This window comes from Schistocerca nitens, chromosome 2, assembly GCF_023898315.1.
Source record: "Schistocerca nitens isolate TAMUIC-IGC-003100 chromosome 2, iqSchNite1.1, whole genome shotgun sequence".
Taxonomy (NCBI): domain Eukaryota; kingdom Metazoa; phylum Arthropoda; class Insecta; order Orthoptera; family Acrididae; genus Schistocerca; species Schistocerca nitens.
This window is the reverse complement of record NC_064615.1, coordinates 262029440-262050263: the sequence shown is the minus strand read 5'-3', so window position 1 is coordinate 262050263 and position 20824 is coordinate 262029440. Positions and strand designations below refer to the sequence as shown.

At 38.4% G+C, this 20824-nt stretch overlaps 1 protein-coding gene across 10 annotated transcripts in view; it reads left to right on the top strand.

Annotated features, from left to right (window-relative positions):
- Nucleotides 1-20824, top strand: part of LOC126235997 (poly [ADP-ribose] polymerase tankyrase-2-like) — a 271495-nt gene that overhangs the window by 179427 nt on the left and 71244 nt on the right. For 5 of the 10 annotated variants that reach the window (XM_049945004.1, XM_049945003.1, XM_049944997.1 and 2 more), the window contains one exon: nucleotides 9239-9826. The exons of 2 other annotated variants lie outside the window; for them this stretch is intronic. In XM_049945004.1, the coding sequence (XP_049800961.1) occupies nucleotides 9258-9826 (569 nt within the window). In that variant the 5' untranslated portion in view covers nucleotides 9239-9257. The remainder of the gene's footprint in view (nucleotides 1-9238; nucleotides 9827-20824) is intronic. 3 more of the 10 variants (XM_049945001.1, XM_049945000.1, XM_049944995.1) reach the window with 1 other exon arrangement.

The window sequence follows — 20824 nt, the reverse complement described above, 5'->3', positions numbered from 1 at the left end:
GCAAGCATCAGCTTTGACAGTGATATAGGAGACATGTGGCAAATGCTGTAAACAATATGATGAATATGACATGATGTTATTGGCATTTTTTTTTTCTAATGAACTAAGCTACAGATAAGTGTCTTACCACAACCATATTTCTTAATATCACATTCACTGCATTTACCAACTCTCAAGTGAACTGTCACCTTCCAACTTAACCTAGACCTCGGGCAAAGCTACGGAATAGTCTGCCACCACAACCAATTTTTTATGCTGTCATATTCGTTGCTTTTGCCCGCTAACAACAAAACTGTGAAATATATGCACCAAAAGGTGACTCGACAGCAGCCATTAACATTACATCACTGGTCAAAGATGCCAACTCTTATTTAACATTCCTCTTGACCTATATCACCATGATGTCTTGCTCTAATGAAACAACTATGGCTTGTATGTGTATCTGCGAGCAGGTGAGTGCTTTACACGTCTGACACTGACTGCAACAAGAACAGTTTGTAGTGAAACAGCTGTTATTTGGATTTAATATATAAAGTAAAACTAGACTGACACTTTTGCCAAATATGGCTTTCTTCTGCAGTTTGCACAATGGAAACTGATTGTTGTTATTACGCTAAACTCCTCTAATACAGAAATATCAAGAGCTATTGGCACTATGTGTGTACCGGAATCTTATTATACTACAGAGCAGCAACGCATTAACTATTAACTTCCAGCAATAATTTACACATTTCCAGAATGAAAGTAAGAGGGAGTTGAAACTGTGAGGGTGAATCTTATCTGGATATTCACTTATTAACAGTATTGCCTGGATAAGGCAATGTTCCGCATTTGAGCTCCACTCGAGCACACAGTTTCAGTTTGCCTGATTCTGGACGTGGCCTGAGTTATCACTGTTATGCATCACACAATAAAACACAATAATCACACACAAAATAGCCGTTACAGAATAATTATACAAGACATTATAATAAATCCCTGTAGCACTCCTGCAGGGAACATTAGTCAGTACATTGAGCAATGAATACACATAATTGAAACTCTGATTCATGGCGCTATATTTTGAACAACACAGAAAGATTTCATAACAGCAAAGTTGTAATGCAGTGTAACCATATTAATATAAAGTTCAGTTCAGAACCAATAAACAAGCAAGCGAGTCTTCAGTAATTGCTTCTTTAATGAACACTTCAAGTACAGGAGGAAGAATGGCTTGTTGATAGTACCATTATTCAGGACAGGGAAAGCACTTGCAGACTGGGACACAAAATTTATGCGGCTCTATGAAAATAGTTTCAAACTTAAATCACTTGTTTTCTGAAATAAAAAATGCGTGTAGCTGCTGAGACGTCAGTTACATCTTAATTGAGGCTGTAGTGCTCTGCCAACATCCTAGCAAAACAATTGTGATTCAGAAGCAGATGCCATTTCCCCATATGAGTCAATCAGTGCTCGTTCAGTGGGATTTGTTAACTTCACAATACAATGTCGATACAGCTATGTCATTAACTGAAAAGATACAAGCCTCAAGAAATCTAAAAGCTCAATGGATGGTGCCACTATCAACATGAAAATACTAGCAAAATAGGTGCCGACAAACTAACAGGATCTCCATGGAACTAGAGACATTGTGGTATGTATTTTCTTGTTGTTAATGCTTTTGAATATATTAAAACCTTTGAAATAGTGGACTATGTCAGAAAATAAGTTATCAGGAACATAAATGTAGTTATGGATCATGGCACATAAAATGAAAAAAAGAGAAAAAAAAACTGTTGTAACATATTCGTTAGCTTCACCATCTCACTGCCAGTCAACCACATTCTAACTTAACTTAGACCTTGAGCTACATCTACATGTGTGCTACAGTTTAGTCTGTCGGACATCAGTGGTGAAAGCAGAATGGCATTATCACAGTTATTATAAACTCTCCATCTCCACTACTAAACCTTCTGCAGATCATCATCTTCACCAGACCTTTGTAAGACTTGTAAGAAATGCAAGCTAATCCACCAACCTCTAGAATGAAACAACGTATTGTAAACCAAAAGTGTGAATGACGTCTACCAATGATACACACAAGTGAAGCATTGCAACGCCATTACATAATAAATGGTGCCACACTTCAAAGAATATTCATATGGTTTGCACTGTTGATTAGGCCCCCAAAAATTTGGTATTGTGACAACAAATCTCTGGAAAAACAGTCTCAGATTCACCTAATATTACACCCTTTTTCAGAAAACAAACTTGAAAAGCAAGTTGTAAAGATTGTGATTTGTATGAATATCAAAATACACTAAATGTTGTCTGAGACCAAATATGTGAAGTGTCAGTTAATTACATGAATTGAAAACAGTCTTGTGTGAAATCAAACTTACCCAAATTTGTCACTGAAGCATCATTAAAGAAGAGGTGCACTGACATAAAATTAGAGAAAGAAATTACAGAATCAGAAACCAAAAGAAATTGTGAGCACAGTTCTCTATGTTTATGCAGTGACATTGTATGTTGCAGTCTAAGTAGATATAACATGATTTTCATTTGTACTCTCAGAAATTGCAGATTCGTCTGAGAAGTTACATTTCAAACATTTTGATAATTATAAAATTACATAGCCTGTTTACTTACTAACTCTCTCTCAACCCAATACACCAAAAAATGTGCCCTTTGGACAGCTGCAGTGAATTAGCATTCAAAGCAGCTAGCATATAGTAATGGAAGTGTGGCAGGATATTAACTGAGAAATTTTATTTGTAATGCTTGTACTTCCATATTTATCACTCACTATACAGGATGCTGACTTTTCCGACATGAACAGGAAAATGTAATAAACTAATATCCAACACCTTGCTAATGTCAACATATAATAGATCTGAGGATAATGTAATACATATGTGATTCAGATTAGCCGAGTCGCTATTGTATTATCGAAAATCCTTTAACTCAAGAAATAAATTGATAAATTGTGGTCTGATGTGTTGAAGTTCAAAAGGAACTGATTGTGGAGTACATCCGCATGCTTGCCATGTACTTTCTGATGCTTTACACCATTTATAGTTTGTTTCTCAAGTTTCATTCTGGATTTCAGGCTATATTTTAATGCATTCAAGCTGGGTGTGATTTTTTACATTCTTGGACATTAGCTGCTATTTATAAAAGACGTTTTGTCCTAGTCCTTGCATCTTTGTGTTGCACATACCTGTCATGTTTATCCATTCTGCTTACCAGGTTTCTAAATGCACATATCACTTGGAGATTCTCTTTCCCGGCTGTTACATTTAATCCTCCGGCATGGCCACCTATGACACTTTTTTCTTATTTATGTGCATATCCTAATTTGCTACTACATTACAATTCCTGTTCACTGTCGGCATACAGTAATATTCAAAGAACTGTGACTGACACCCGAACAACATGGAACTAACATGCATCAAGATTAGAAAATAGTCCATTGATAATGGCTAGGCACTAACCGGAATCTGGATTTGCGTAATAAAACCAGCAAAAAAAAAAAAAAAAAAAAAAAAAAAAAAAAAAAAAAAAAACTACTGATTGCTGCACTCTATAATGTATAAATCACATAACAGTCACTGAGTGTGCCCACTTTCCTAATGGAATGTAACCTAATAACAGTTCAGTTCTCTCTTGCCAGTATCGATGAAGTGGTGACAGTGAACTTGTCTTACACCTTTACTGATTTTGAATTCTTGTACATATGTCAGTACAAATGACCCACTGTGAAGAGAAAGAGTGGGTTTCCATATCTCCTTCTCTTCGATACTACACTGCCCAAAAAAGGAAAAACATTTTATTTGATCCCTCAGTATAAGAGCCCTTTTCTTATTTATAATGTGACAGTACTCTCTGAAAGGTGATCTTATTTGCATTTTGAATGTGCTTCTAAATCCCATGTACACAATACCCAGTCATTTCGTTGTGTGTTTATACATGCAAGCTACTTGGCAGCATTGCAGTAGCGAAGTTGCAAAAAAACTGTGAGAGTTTTGTGATGCATTGTCTTGGACTCCAGCTGTACCTTTAGTTAAACATGGTCACGCATTGTGTGCCTTCACCTATCAGCCATGTCTACTTGTATTAACACTTTTGTTCCAAACCCCCATTGTTTTCGTTATATTCAGTATTATTCAAAATTGTTGCTGCTGATTTTACACACTCTCTGCGTACTCCTCTGTAATCCTCAGCCTATATCTCCAACGTTCACAATCTCGACCTATCAAAACAGACTGTGTTGTATAAATTGCACACATACTGGTGAATAAATATGTTTCCTTTCAGTGTCTCATGTGAACTCATTGCTGTACAGATCCACAGGGTGCAGGGCAGACAGAGCACAAAGAGATTCTATTCCTTCTAATTGTAGGTCAAGTGCAAAAGATCTCTGTTCCAGAGGATATTTCAGTACTAAATTCACATGAATATTAAAGTCAAGTGTATTCAAGGAATAAACTCGACCCACTCAGAAGCATTTCAAATCAAATTAGCTTCTGTGTTACATCTATTTCAATAGATGCATTAGCACATGATGTGATAGTAAAACTGCAGTCTTGTTTGGTGCTGGTAATCTTTCCAGTGTACTTCCTTTGAACAAACTGTCATCGGAGTCTCTTCTTAAATTGTTTAAGAATTTTTTTTGTCATGTGTAATATATTAAATGATAACTTTTGAAACAGGAAAATTGTTGCACTGGAAAATAGTCATATTTTAACTCTCTTAACAAGACCCAGACAATCCCATGGTCGATCAATATCTTGCTGTCTCTACTGCGACTAACACATTTTTGCCTCACTCAGAAACAATCAGCAGTTTCGAGCTATGACACTCGCTAAAGTAATTGTAGAAATTACATTTTTAGTTAAAAATTCTGGTGATATACAATTCCAGTACTCACAGCTTTTCAATTAAAAATGTTTATTAAAACTTAAATTGACTTCAGAAAATTGTAAAATTACAAAGAGGCAAACTGTAAGGACCATTCTTATCTTCAGGAGATGAAATTCCAGTGTTGCTGTTACACTAAAATAAAAACTAAGGAAAAAACTGTCCTAGCTTTCAAAATTTGTAGTACCTTCCTTAAGGAAATATAGGAAAGGTTATAAAGGAGGGGCTTTTAATTCAGACCCCACGAGGAGTGGGGCCTACTTGTAATGTGAAGTAGAGTAGAAACGGTGAAGGGGAAGTCATCAGAGAAGGTAGAAGACGTAAGATAGTACTTTGATGAGTCTATGCTTCCTGCAGTACAGGAATGACAGGAGGATACAGTGAGAAGGAAAGATGAATTAAGATGAAGAGAAGTGATATATTAAATGAATGATCGCTTATGGACTGGAAGGAAAGCAGAAAAGTAGACAGGATAGACCAAAGCAAGAGGGACAGAGAGGGGGATTGTGGGATATGAATATAGAAAAGTAAGTTGCTGAGAATATAATTGAGAATAAATGGAGAAGTACTACCAAAGCAAGGTGTGTCAACAGGTCTCAAAGGCCCTTCCTGAGTGTCCTGTGGCCATTATGATCCTCTGGCCCAATACTATTTTTCTGAACTCTGAAGATCGTGACTTGCTCTCCATCATTTTGTCACGTCCTGTCACTCTCCTGAGCATACGTCCTCATTTTATCACTTTATAGTATGTCTTTAGACAATGAATCAGCAAAGAAACTGATATAGCCATGTATATTCAAATACAGAGATATGTAAGCAGCCAGGCCTATATAAGACAACAAGTGGCTGGGGCAGTTGTTAGATCGGTTACTTGTATTTGTATTTATTTATTCATTTATCCTGTGGATCACATATTGTACAAAGTACACATGATATAAGGACAAGTCATTTTTCTTAACAAATGTGTAGTTTGAAGAAAAAAATAGGCAATGGACTGCCATTTAAAAAAATGTACACAGAATTGTTCATTGATGAATATAGAAACTTCACATACAGAGAATACAAACAATTTACATGGGGAACTAAGAAACATGTAGGCAATGTAGTGCTACTTTAAATTTACACAAATAATCACTGAGATTACAGAATAGTGAAAATGTCAACTGGAAACACAACAGAAGGACAATGTCATTTAAAAACTACATTAAACATGAAATTAACATTGAGATTTCACAGACAATTAAGTTTTAATACTAATAGAATGTGTACTTGTACATTCAAAAAGCGAGTTAAAAAATTTTGGGAAGTGAAACTGAAACATAGTTGTGTATAGTAGAAATTAGGTTATTATTTTGCCTACAGAATGTTTTACTCTAATCACAGTATTTTACAAAGGAACTTTATAATTTTTCATTTCCAGGAATTCTTGTACTGAATAGAAACAGTGCTTTGTCAGAAATGCCTTTAGTTTATTTTTAAATATTGGATCTGGAGCAGTTTTTATTTGTTCTGGAATTTTATTGTGTAATATGACGCCCAGATGAGTTATATATTTTTGGTATGATGATGTCCTTGAAAAAATCTGATGGATATTAGATTGCCCTCTGGTATAATGAGCGTGTATATCATTGTTTTGGATTAATTTGCCTGTTCTTGAGAGGTATTCCCTGGTGAATAGGATTGTTTCTTGAATGAATAGGGATGGGATGCTTAGAACATTAAGTTTTATAAATTGACATTTACAGGATTCCAGCTTTTTGAGGCCACAGATTATCCTCAGTGCTCTTTTTTGTAGTTTAAATATATTTGTGCTGTGAGTTGAATTTCCCCAAAAGATGATTCCATAGCGGAGCAATGAGTGGAACTGCGCATGGTATGCTTGCATTAGTGTGGATTTACTTGTAGTAGATTTTAGTATTCTTAGTCCATAGCACAATGATGAGAGTTTCTTTGATAAGTTGTTTATATGTGTGTCCCATTTTAAATTTTGTTGGACCCATAGACCCAAAAATTTTGTTGCATTTACATTTTCAATTTTATCATTATTTAACTTTACTTGGATAGTTTTTTGATTGGATGTGGGAATTAGATGGAAGTTGATACATACAGTTTTCCCACTATTAACAATTAGGCCATTTTTGTTAAACCACTCAGAAAGTTTTTTCATAGAGTTATCAGATATTGTCTGAAGGGATTCAGGGCTAGATCCAGTCAACACTATGCTTGTATCATCAGCAAACAGGATAGTTTTTTGTGGGCTCATACGTTCAACATGATCATCTATGTAAATGAGGAAAAGTAATGGCCCTAGAACAGAACCCTGGGGAACACCATATCATATTGTTCTTTCCTCCGAGAGGAAAACTGTGTTATTTATTTTATTCTGTACATTAATATCGTATTGAAGTGATACCTTCTGTCTGCGGTTTTGTAGGTAAGAGCATAGCCAGTTGTGAGCCACACCTCTTATTCCTCTTCTTTCCAATTTAGCAAGCAGTATTTTATGATCTAGTACGTCAAAGGCTTTAGAGAGATCTAAGAAGATACCTACAGCTATATTATGTTGGTCAATTGATTTCAGTATTGTGGTCCAACAGTTCAAAAATTGCTGTCTGGGTGGATAAAGATTTACTAAAACCATGTTGTTGAATGCTGATTGGTGCGTGGTTTTTTATGAAATTTATAAGCCTGTCATAAAAAAGGTTTTCCAGGATTTTTGAAAAGATGCTTAATATGGATAATGGTCTATAATTGGATACTAAATCAGGGGAACCTTTCTTCAGTAATGGTGAGACTGCAGCTACAATGGCAGGTTATTAAGATTTAAGTGAGTTTGAATATGGTGTCATAGTTGGCACACAAGCTGTGAGACACAGCTTCTCCAAGGCAGCAGCGAAGTGGGGATTTTCCTGTACAACCATTTCACAAGTGTACCGTGAATATCAGAAATCCCATAAAAACATCAACTCTCCGACATTGCTGCAGCTGGAAAAAGATCATGCAAGAACGGGACCAATGCTGACTAAAGAGAATCGTTCAATGTGACAGAAGTGTAATCCTTCTGCAATTTGCTGCAGATTTCAATGCTGGGCCATCAACAAATGTCAGCATGTGAACTATTCAACGAAACATCATCGATATGGGCTTTCATAGCCGAAGGCCGACTTGTGTATCCTTGATGACTGTAAAACATGAAGCTTTACTTCTTGCCTGGATCCATCAACACTGACATTGGGCTGTTGATCACTGGAAACATGTTGCCTGGTCAGATGAGTCTCTTTTTCAAATTGTATTGAGCGGATAGACATGTACAGTTACGGAGACAACCTCATGAATCCATGGACCTTGTATGTCAGCAGGGGACTGTTCAAGCTGGTGGAGGCTGTGTAATAGTGAGGGGTGTATGCAGTTGGAGTGATATGGGACCCCTGATATGTCTAGGTATGACTGTGACAGGTGACACATACTTAAGCACCCTGTCTGCTCACCTGCATCCATTCGTGTTCATTGTGCATTCCAACGGACTTGGGCAATTCCGGCAGGACAATGAGACACCCCACACATCCAGAATTGCTACAAAGTGGCTACAGGAACACTCTTCTGAGCTTAAAACACTTCCGCTGGCCTCCAAACTCCCCAGACATGAGCATATCTGGGGTGCCTTGCAACATGCTGTTCAGAAAAGATCTCCTTGTATGGATTTTTAGATGTCCCTGCAGGACTCATGGTGTCAGTTCCCTCCAGCACTACTTCAGACACTAGTCAAATCCACTCCACGTTAAGTTGTGGCACTTCTGCATGCTCCCTTGAGCCCTACATAATATTAGGCAGGTCTACCAGTTTCTTTGGCTTGTCACTGTATATTTAATCAATTATTTTCTCAGTCACTTTTTTCCAATCCCTCTCCCTCCCTTTCCAGATTTCTCCTATTCCTTAATTCCTACTCATTCCTCTCTTAATTCGTATCTGCTTCTCTCTCTAGGCTGGGGAAGCTACAGTTTTTACCAAAGTACCATACTCTCACATTATACTTAACCTCCCCTCATCCTCAAAGCAGGTTTGTATAACTGACCAGCCATTTCTTCCTAGCCTTTTTCAACCTATCTCCACTAATGGTGTCAAAACCCAGGACATCTTTGTCTACTTTATATGCATCTATTGGCAATACTGAAATTTTGGCTCATCAAGGTAAGAGTTGAAAGTATTGCCCAGTCATTCTGCCTACTTATAAAAAAGATAAAATTACAATTTAACTTGTTCATTAAGTCTGAAATAATATTATTTACATGTGGTGCAACAGCTCATTTCACTTAATTGATATTTGGACATGTTACAGTAAGATCCCAGCGACAGTGATGGCTGCGATATTTCCATTGGAAGGCAGAGGCGGTCTATCTGGAGACCTGGGAGTGCTGCTGGAGTCGAAGGAGGCTGCTGACGTCACACTGGTGGTGTCTGGGTCACAGCTGTTGGCGCACAGGGCCATCCTAACAGCCCGCAGTCCAGTGTTTAGAGCCAAGCTAAGGGACATCGCAAAAGAGAGCGGCAGCCTCACTGTACAGATCTCTGACATGAAGGACGAAGTCATGAAGCAGTTGCTCTGTTTCATGTACACAGACCAGGTGCCAGACCTGTGTACTTATGCAGCACCACTCCTAGTGGCAGCGGATGAGTACGGCATCCCACTGCTGAAACAAGTGTGTGAAGCCATGTTGGCCAAAGAGATCACTGTGAACAATGCTTCAGAAATGGCGGTACTTGCTGTGAAACACTCATGTACTAAACTGAAGGAGGTCACCATCAACTTCATACGGACACACAATGAAGTGTTGGGCACGAATGGCTGGGAGGATGCGATCCTCAAGCACCCACGAACGGTCGCACAGATCTGCCGACTCATGGTTGCCAAACCGTCAGAAAAGAGGTACATTCGTAGGCTTACCATATTTTTTGGGTCTAACCCAGGACATATTTTTGAAATTACTTAAAAGTCTTCCTGCTTACTGAAACATTCAGCTTTACTTATTCAGTTGTATTTTTCATTAGATATTACTTGTTTCAGAAATAATTTATGTACAATGTGGACTGAACAACCAGTTCCTGAAATCAGACTTTCTTAATCACTTTGAACTTCACTGAACACAATTTCATACCTCCTTTCTCATCTGTGGCCAAAATTGCTTTTAGTTTTATCAGCAGTATAACAAATCATATTTTTCTTCAAGAATATATATTTTTTCACACGCTGCAAAAGAAACACAATCAAAATTTTAGCAGTTTTTTGTGACACTTCATCAAATTGTCAAAGTTTAATTTGAATTTCCTCTTCCAGACTGAAATTTTTTATAACAGTAGGTACAAGTTTTACTGTACTTCAGTTTGAGCTATCCATCATTAATGTTGCATAATTAATATTTTCCAAAGAACACACTATGTTATCAGATATAAATGGTGATGTTGACAATAATTGCCTCAGTTTTGGTTCTAGCAGATGAAAATTGTGGGTTACATAACATTTTAACCAGTTGAGACATACACTCTGATGTTTTGAAACTGAGTTTGTGTCCAGCAGTGTGGCTTGCAAATTTAGCCTCTTTAGTAGCACACTTCAAGTCACAATTAACATCTTTGGCTTTAAAAAATCTCTTATGTTTGATGGGATAGTAGAGTTAGTAACAATCCTGTGCTTAGCAGTTTTCATGTGCTCTTTAAAATAACCCCTTCCTTTACGTGCAACAGAAAATTCTCCAGTACATAGTGTGCAGTAAACACATTCATTGTTACTATCATTACACAATTTAAAAAATTTGTTTTCCTGTTGCAGGTTAACATTAGACATACACTTCGTTTTACCCATTGGTGAATATGAATAGAGATAAAATGATAAAAAATGTGTAGACGAGTTACTTCACACTCAGAAACAAATAGTAAGTGAAAAATAGTGGCAGAAATGCTTAGCCATGCCTCCCTATCAACATCAGCACTGGCTGCAAGGTTGACCATAACAAAGTGTTTAAAAACACAATGTAGAAAATGTAGCTCTAAAATTTAAAAAAATTCTTACCAGTCACCAAATTCTCAAACTCCAGGCATTTTTGCAACCCTGGACATCTCTAAAAAGCAGGATCATCTGGGCCAGTCCTGTACATATGGTAAGCCCATACAGTCGATATGATGTGGCGTGTTCAGGAGTGCATCTGTGCATCAGGAGCATGTGTGTACAAGCAGTATAGTGGTAGTATAGGATGAAAAAGGACATATCATCTCATTTATGCCCAAACAATGAAAGTACTTTTTACTAGTTTTCAATTGCAGATGACTGAATGTTTCAAAAGCACCATAAAAATGAACAAGGGCAGTCTAAAGAATCATTTTGTGCCTGATTTGTTGGTAGGCCACTTACCACATTTGTAACCGTTCTTCTCTCTCTTTGAGGGACGGTTCACATTTATTATTGTGGCACGACAATACTTATCGGATTTTTTGTGGAAGTTAATCAGTCATGTGTTGGAGCAAGAGGCGAGGAATCATCAATCTGCTGATGGGTTTGATGCAGCCTGCGGGAGTTGCTCTCCTGGCCAACCTCTTCACCTCAGAGTAGCACTTGCACCTAACATATTCCATTATTTGTTGCCTGTATTACAATCTATGTCTTCCCTTACAGTGTGTGTAATCCAGAATTCTTTCTAGAACCAGGCAACTACTACCTTATGTTTTAACACACAACCTATTATTGTGTCTGTCCTTTTAGCCAGTGTTTAAGAGATACTCCTTTCCTCACCGATTCTGTAGAGAACCTCCTCATTGCTTATCTTATCAGTCCATCTGATTTTTCAACATTCTTCTGTAGCACTACATCTCAGAGGCTTCAATTCTCTACTATTTTGGTTTACCCGTAGTCCAGAATTCACTTCCGTACAATGCTGTGCTCCAAATTTATATCCTAAGGAGGTTCTCCCTCAAATTAAGCCCTATGTCTGAGACATGCTCTGTTTGCCTATGCTTGTCTACACTCTAAATCACCATGAGGTGCATGGCAGAGGGTTTGCCCCATTTTACCAGGTATTAGAGTTTCTTCCCATTCCATTCACATATGGAGCATGGGAAGAATGAGTATTTGAATTCCTCTGTGCATGCAGTAATTATTTTAATCTTATCCTCATGATCCCTGTGTGAACAATGTGATCAAAAAGTCAGTATAAATTTGAAAACTTAATAAACCACGGAATAATGTAGATAGAGAGGTAAAAATTGACATACATGCTTGGAATGACATGGGGTTTTATTAGAACAAAAAAAAAAAACAAAGTTCACAAAAATGTTCGACAGATGGCGCTGGACAACAAAACTGCTACCGTGACGGGTGAGAGGTACGCCGATATGTTACAGAATCGCATCATCCCCAGCCTGGCTGATAAACACCTGCTGGAATGTACAATGTTTATGCAGGATGGCGCTACACCCTATATTGCTAGACGCATGAAAGGTCTCTTGCACGCGTCGTTTGGTGATGATTGTGTGCTCTGCAGCCACTTTTGTCTTGCTTGGCCTCCCAGGTCCCCAGACCTCAGTCTGTGCAATTATTGGCTTTGGGGTTACCTGAAGTCGCAAGTGTATCGTGATCGACCGACATCTCTGGGGATGCTGAAAGATGACAACCGACGCCAATGCCTCACCGTAACTCCAGACATGCTTTACAGTGCTGTTCACAACATTATTCCTTGACTACAGCTATTGTTGAGGAATGATGGTGGACATATTGAGCATTTCCTGTAAAGAACATCATCTTTGTTTTGTCTTACTTTGTTATGCTAAATATTGCCATTCTGATCAGATGAAGCGCCATCTGTCGGACATTTTTTGAACGTTTGTATTTTTTTGGTTCTAATAAAACCCCATGTCATTCAAAGCATGTGTGCCAATTTATGCCCCTCTATCTACATTATTCCGTGATTTATTCAGTTTTCAAATTTATACTGACTCTTTGATCACCCGGTATATTAATGACATAGGAGACAATTTAAGTAGGCCTCTTAGATTGTTTGCAGATGATGATGTCATTTACCGTCTTATAAAACCATCAAATGACCAAAACAAATTGCAAAATGTTTTAGATCAGATATCTGTATGGTGCAAAAAGTGGCAGTTGACCCTGAATAAAGAAAAGTGTGAAGTTATTCACATGAGTACTAAAAGAAATCTGCTAAATTTCGATTATGCGATAAGTCACACAAATCTGAAGGCCATAAATTCAACTAAATACTTAGGGATTACAATTACAAATAACCTAAATTGGAACAATCGCATAGATAATGTTGTGGGTAGAGCACACCAAAGACTGCTAAATTTCGATTATGCAGTAAGTCACACAAATCTGAAGGCCATAAATTCAACTAAATACTTAGGGATTACAATTACAAATAACCTAAATTGGAACAATCGCATAGATAATGTTGTGGGTAGAGCACACCAAAGACTGCGATTCATTGGCAGATCACTTAGAAGGTGCAACAGGTCTAGTAAAGAGACTGCCTACACCATGCTTGTCTGCCCTGTTCTGATATATTGAAGTGCAATGTGGGATCCGCATCAGGTGGGACTGACGGGTGACATCGAAAAAGTTCAAAGAAGGGCAGCTCGTTTTGTATTATCCCAAAATAGGGGATATAATGCCACAGAAGTGATACGTGAATTGGAGTGGCAATCATTAAAACAGAGGCGTTTTTCGTTGTGACGGGGTCTTTTCATGAAATTTGAATCACTAATTTTCTCCCCTGACTGCAAAAACATTCTGTTGGCACCCACGTACATAGAGTGAAATGATCATCAAGGTAAAATAAGAGAAATCAGGGCTCGCACAGAAAAATTTAAGTGCCAGTTTTCATGCGTGCCATTTGTGAGTGGACCGGTAGAGAGACAGCTCGAAGGTGGTTCATTGTAACCTCTACCAGGCACGTTATTGTTAATAGCAGAGTAATCACATAGAAGTAGATGTAGTATATCCGAAGAATAATCATTTAAAGTTGGTTCTTGAAACTTTGTTATTAGACTTTCTCAGACCAGTTTATGTCTGTCTTCAAGAGTCTGCCATTTCAGTTCCTTCAGTATCTCTGTGACCGTCTCCCCTGGATTAAACCACTGTCTGACCTTTCATGCTGCCATACTCTGTATACATTCAATATCCCCTGTTAATCGTATCTGGTACGGGTCCCACACTTGAGTGATTTGTAGGCAATCTCTTTTGTAGAGTGATTGCTTTTCTCCAGTATTTTACCTATAAACCAAAGTCTACCACCTGTTTTACCCTTGACTGAATCTATGAGATCATTCAATTACATATCCCTACAGAGTGTTACACCCAGGTATTTGTATGAGTTGGCTAATTTCAACAGTTACTCATTGATATTATAGATATAGGCTACTACATTTTTTCTTTTTGTGAAGTCCAAAATTTTACATTCCTGAACATTTAGAGCAAGGTGCCAGTTTCTGCACCATGTTGAAATCTTATCAAGATCTGACTGAATATTTATGCAGATTCTTGCAGATAGTACATGGTTACAGACAACTGCATCATCTGCAAAAAGCCTGATTTTACTGTTAATATTGTCTGCAAGGTAATTACTGTACAACATGAACACAAGGGTCCCAACACACATCTCTGGGGCGCACCCAAAGTTACTTCTACATCTGACAATGACTCTCTATCCAAGATAACAAGTTGTTTCCTCCCTAGCAAAAGATCCTCAATCCAGTCACAAATTTCACTTGTTACCACATATGATCATACTTTTGACAGTAGGTTAGGTGTAGTACTGAGTCAAATGCTTTTCGGAATTGATCCAAAGCTATCAGTATGTCATGTGAGAAAAGTGCAAGTTTGGTTTCATATGATCGATGTTTTTGAAAACCATGTTGGTTGGCATTGAGGAGATCATTCTGTTCAAGATACCTCATTATGTTTGAGCTCAGGGTATGTTCTAAGATTCTACAACAAATCGATATCAAGGATATTCAATGGTAGTTTTGTGGATAACTTCTACTACCCTTCTTGTAAACAGGTGTGACATGCCTTTTTCCAAGAACTGAGCACGTTTTCTTGTTCGAGGGATCTACGACAGGTTATAGTCAGAAGTGGGGCTAATTCAGCCACAAATTCAGTGTAGAATCTGACAGGGATTTCATTGGGGCCTGGAGCTTTGTACAATGTTAATAATTTCAGATTTTTCTCAGCATCACTGACACTAACACTTACCTCATTCATCGTTTCAGTGGTACAAGGATTAAATTGGGGCAATTCTCCTGGGTTTTCCTTTGTAAAGCAACATTTGAAAATGGGGGTAAGCATTTTAGCTTTGCTTTGGTACCTTCAATTTCAGTTCCTGTCTCATTCACTAGGGACTCGACACTAACTTTGGTGCCATTAACAGCCTTTACATACAACCAGAATTTCTTTGGATTTTGTGAAGTGTCATTTGACAATACTTTGCTATCAGAATGAGATTTTCACTCTGCAGCGGAGTGTGCACTGATATGAAACTTCCTGGCAGATTAAAACTGTGTGTCGGAGCGAGACTCAAACTCGGGCCCCGAGTTCAAGTCTCGGTCTGGCACACGGTTTTAATTTGCCAGAAAGTTTCATATCAGTGCACACTCCGCTGCAGAGTGAAAATCTCATTCTGGAAACATCCCCTAGGCTGTGGCTAAGCCATATCTCCGCAATATCCTTTCTTTCAGGAGTGCTAGTTGTGCAAGGTTTGCAGGAGAGCTTCTGTAAAGTTTGGAAGGTAGAAGACGAGGTACTGGCAAAAGTAAAGCTGTGAGGACAGGGCGTGAATCATGTTTGGGTAGCTCAGTTGGTAGAGCACTTGCCCGCGAAAGGCAAAGGTCCCAAGTTTGAATCTTGGTTCGGCACACAGTTTTAATCTGCCAGGAAGTTTCAATACCTTGCTATGGTAGTCATAGAAGGCACCATGCCTTACAAGAAGGGTAGTAGAAGTTTCTTTACGGTGATTGTATACCGTGGATGTTTCCTCCCATTATGTACTGTTCTACTGGGTACATGTCTATCCAGTGTGTGGTCAACTATTCTTTTAAACTTGAGCCACTGTTCCTCTACATGCTCCTGACCTGTTCTGAAAGTTTCAAGTTCCTCAATGAGATAGGGTATTACTGATTTTTTTATTTTCTAGTTTACTGAACATATATATCTTTCTGTGTGTTTTAGTTGTCCTTCGCACTTTGGTGATCATTGTTGCCACAGCTGCATCATGGTTACTGATACCAGTTTCGATGTGGACATCCTCGAAGAGCTCAGGTCTTTTTGTTACTATTAAGTCCATTATATTTCCATCATGAGTAGGGTTCCTAACCATCTGTTCTAGGTAGTTTTCAGAAAAGACTTTTAGTAAAGTTTCACTGGGTATCTTATCACGCCCAACACTAAGAAAATTGTCATTTTCCTAATTAATTGTTGGATGATTAAAGTCTCCACCAACGATTACAGTATTTTTGTGCAACTTATGTACAAGTGAACTAAGGTTTTCTCTGAAGTTTTTGGTTACATCAGGTGATGAGTCTGGTAGCCAATAGAAGGATCCAGTTATTTTATGTCCACCCCTGATACTGAGTCTTGCCCAAACAGTCTCACATACAGCTTCCATTTCTATCTCGATGGATTTGATTTTTTGTCTGCAGCGACAAATACACCATCTCCATTTCCCACTTGCCTATCCTTTCGATATACACTTAAATTCTCCCCAAATATCTCACTGCTATCAATTTCAGGTTTCAACCAGCTTTTTGTACCTAGTATTATGCGAGTTTTGCTGCTTTTCGTGAGCAGTTCAAAGTCTGGCACTTTGTTGCAAATACTTCGGCAGAGTACCATTAGGATTTTAATACTCTCATGTTTGAGAGGCATTTCTTTCAATCTTAAAGTGGTAGTTCTGGGTTTTCTGCAGTTATCATTATCTGGACTGGATGGAGTGTCGCCCACCCGGTTTTTTTTTTTTTTTTTTTTTTTTCTCTCTCCAACACCTGCATACAAGTCTTTCTACGGTAACACATTTCAGTTGAAATGGTCATTAGCTTGACTATTAGTCTATGTGGACTAGCACTCAGAATTCCAAAATATTTGTAAGTCTCGAACTGCTGCACTTTGAAATATTTCTAAGACCCAATAAAATGTAAGTCCTAGTGGCTCTCGGACTACACAAAACACCAAAAACAACCTCCTTGACAAAACACAAAAATGAAATACTTTGAGCTCTGCTGTGCTTCCTTATGTAAAAACTTGGTTGGTGTGTAGTGATTAGAGAGTGTAGGAGGGTGGGTGGTTTTCCACTGTAAATAGACATAGGCTACACAAGGAAGAACCAGAATCAATATGGTACTCAAAGATAAAACTCCTATTACCATGAGTTTTTGTTGGTATAAACTGTGATTTTGTGGTAACCATTGAAGTGTGACCTCTGTAATAGTTCACCCATTCGTTACTGCCACAAGGTCTTCTACAGAAGTGAGTAGGTTGGGATCCAAGGTAGTTTTTAAAAAGGTCAGGTTCTTATTAGGTAATATTTCTGAGGGTTCGTCAGACAAGTACAGTAACAAGTATGTCTTGTGAAGAATTATTCCCCCTGTTACAGTTTCTGAGAGGTGAAAAGTTGGCTGTGAAATGTCACACATCATACCATTTATTATTATACTGCTACCCTGCAGCTCAAACTGTTCTGCGTTCTTAGATCGCCCTTGCTCCTGACAGTTCGTGATAACTACCACTGGATTGGCTACTAAGTACACCCACTGTCAGCTGCCATCTGGAATTTAGGATGCAGTTCAAGGATGCCCCACAGGCACCCTTTGACTCCGTCCCTCTAAGAAAAGTTCTGTTTCACATGTTGCTGTAGCAGTTTGGATCATCGTGGATGTGCATTACGCAAAAATCGTTCAACATTTGAGTGGCACACCAAAGATAGGTTATGTTACGCTCTTTCTAAATCTCCACACAATAAATGACAATGAGCTTTCCCTCCATTTTATTAATTTCTCTATGAACTTTATTTATTTCATGTTCCTTAGATCCAGTTAGTGAGTCAATCACAAGGATATGGAACGTGTCAAATTGTACAGGTTTCAATTTAAACTTACAATAAATACAAGGGCAATTCAATGCCAAATTGTACATAGATTAAGTAAGACATACTATAAATACAGTAATAGATACAATGTCAGTTAGATAACATAACAACCATTTAACAGAAAAAGGAGTTTCAAATAAAAGTTGAAGATAAGAGCACAAAGTTAAATCAGATATTAGGCCTACAAGAGTAAATACAGGTACAACCAATTTGTTGTTACAAAAAGTGTGCTAATGCTCAAATGCACAATATGAACTTCATAAATAATCATCTTTCCCCTACATTTGCTGTTCCCACAAATAAAGTGCTGCTGCTACAGCTGTCACCATGATCATTCCACCAGGATATACTCATTGTTATACTTTACTCACACTGTATACAACAAAGCCATCATCATCTGATATATACACTATGAAACAAAACAGAACAAATTCCTAGCTCACTTCAAATAACCAATATTCTAAGCAAAAAATATGCTCGACAAAATATAACTGTTCCCAAAAATTGAATAATAACTCAGCAGTCAGCCATGATTCCCATTAATCCCACGAAGATATTAACTTAGACCAATAATTCATTACCTTTGTGAAAATTCCACTTACACCAATGGTGCAAAAATCCATTATACATTATACTTTGGCAATAGTGATCTGTACTAAAAAATGATCTCCCAACTGTGGTATCTCACAAAGGTTTAAAAGCAAAACAAAGGAGTACTGGAATTTACGCTATGTGAATAACCATAGCTATATTCTCCATTGCCAACATCTAAAATACTACAGTAACACAACAAATCAATTCAAGCAAACTACACACTTGATGCCCTAAAATAAAATAAAATAAAATAAAAAAATCATTAACCACCTATCTCAAAAATGAAATCAATCCATTCTTTATACTCTGCAAACTGATATCTCAAGTTAAATACCACAAGAAACTCATTCATGATTTGTGCAACACTCAATTACACAATACAAAAAATACACCTAATGAAATGCCAAAAACCTTGATACACTATTACTTCCGTGGTCTTAACGTGTATGGCAATGTGCTTGTGGCATGTGCAGTTGCAACATGTCTTTCTCTGCTGTACTTGTTCCTCCCTCCTTTTTTGGGAGTGGGCCTGGTAATGTGGTAGTAATGAACCTGGCGTGCCATGAAAAGGACTTAAACAGGCAACATATATAACTGTTGTGCGCATCGGAAGCTGCAGTTCAACGTTCACTGATGAGGTCATCTGAGTTGCCTGACGTGGGGCTTTATACTGGGTCACAATTTTTTTTCAGTTTCCCATTTGGTGTATAAGGGCTTTGTTAGCATTGTGCACTGACCTATGTGGGAGTTCGGTAGTTTAGCATTGTGATGCCCCATTTGCTCCTGACATTTGAGGAAGGGCATTGATATTGCTATTCTGCACCCACTTCTCTACCTCTCACAACATCTTTGCAAAATTTCACAATTCTCATCATTTTTCCTCACTGTAGGTTTGATTATCCCAGATGACGACCATATTTTGTGGCTTCATACAACTTCGTATGGTGTCAGGCCTGTATTTTCATTGATTTTTGAATTGTAAGCTGTGGCAACAGATGGCAGTAAGAGTATCCGAATCATTGTGTTACCCATACAAGCAGAGTCTTAGCATTGTTCCTATCACTTGATGCACATGCTCAGTTCTACCATTTGCCTGCAGATGTGACAGGTTTCACCTCAACTTCTGAATACACAATAGATGGCGTAAATACTTCATAAATTCTGACATAAAATTGGTGCACTGATCTGTAATTAATGTTTCTGGAACACCAAAGTCTAGTAACCAATTCTGCATCTACATCCACATTGATACTGTGCAATCTACCTTACAGCACTTGGCGAAGGGTATCCCGCACCACTATGAGTCATTTCCTTTCTTGTCCCACTCGCAAATATACACCTCAAAAAAAGTTTTGCGTCACCTCAGTTCCAATAGTTCCGGAACCTGTACAGAAAATTGGAATAGAGATCAACATAAACATCATTTCTGCCCTTTATATTGCTCATGAAAACCACACGTTCCATGTTGCACCACCATACAGCGAGACCTTCAGAGGTGGTGGTCCAGATTGCTGCACACACCGGTACCTCTGATACCCAGTAGCACATCCTCTTGAAGTGATGGATGCCTGTATTCACTGTGGCATACTATCCACAAGTTCATCAAGGCTCTGTTGGTCCAGATTGTCCCACTACGCAATGGAGATTTGGCGTAGATCTCTCAGAGTGATTGGTGGGCCACGTTGTCTGTAAACAACCCTTTTCACTCTGTCCTAGACATGTTCGATAGGATTCATGTCTGGAGAATGTGCTGGCCGCTCTAGTCAAGCGAAGTCGTTATCCTGAAGGAAGTCATTCACAAGAAGTGCATGATGGGGGCTGCAAATTGTTGTCCATGAAGACGAATGCCTCGCCAATATGCTGCCGATATGGTTGCACAATCGGTCAGAGGATGGCATTCACATATCATACAGCCGTTACAGCGCCTTCCATGACCACCAGCGACATATGTCGGCCCCACATAATGCCACCCCAAAACAGCAGGGAACCTCCACTTTGCTGCTCTCACTGGACAGTGTGACTAAGGTGCTCAGCCTGACTGGGTTGCCTCCAAACACGTCTCTGACGATTGTCTGGTTGAAGGCATATGCGACATTCATCAGCGAAGAGAACATGACGCCAATCCTGAGCGGTCCATTCGGCATGTTGTTGGGTCATCTGTACCGTGTTGCATGGTGTCGTGGTTGGAA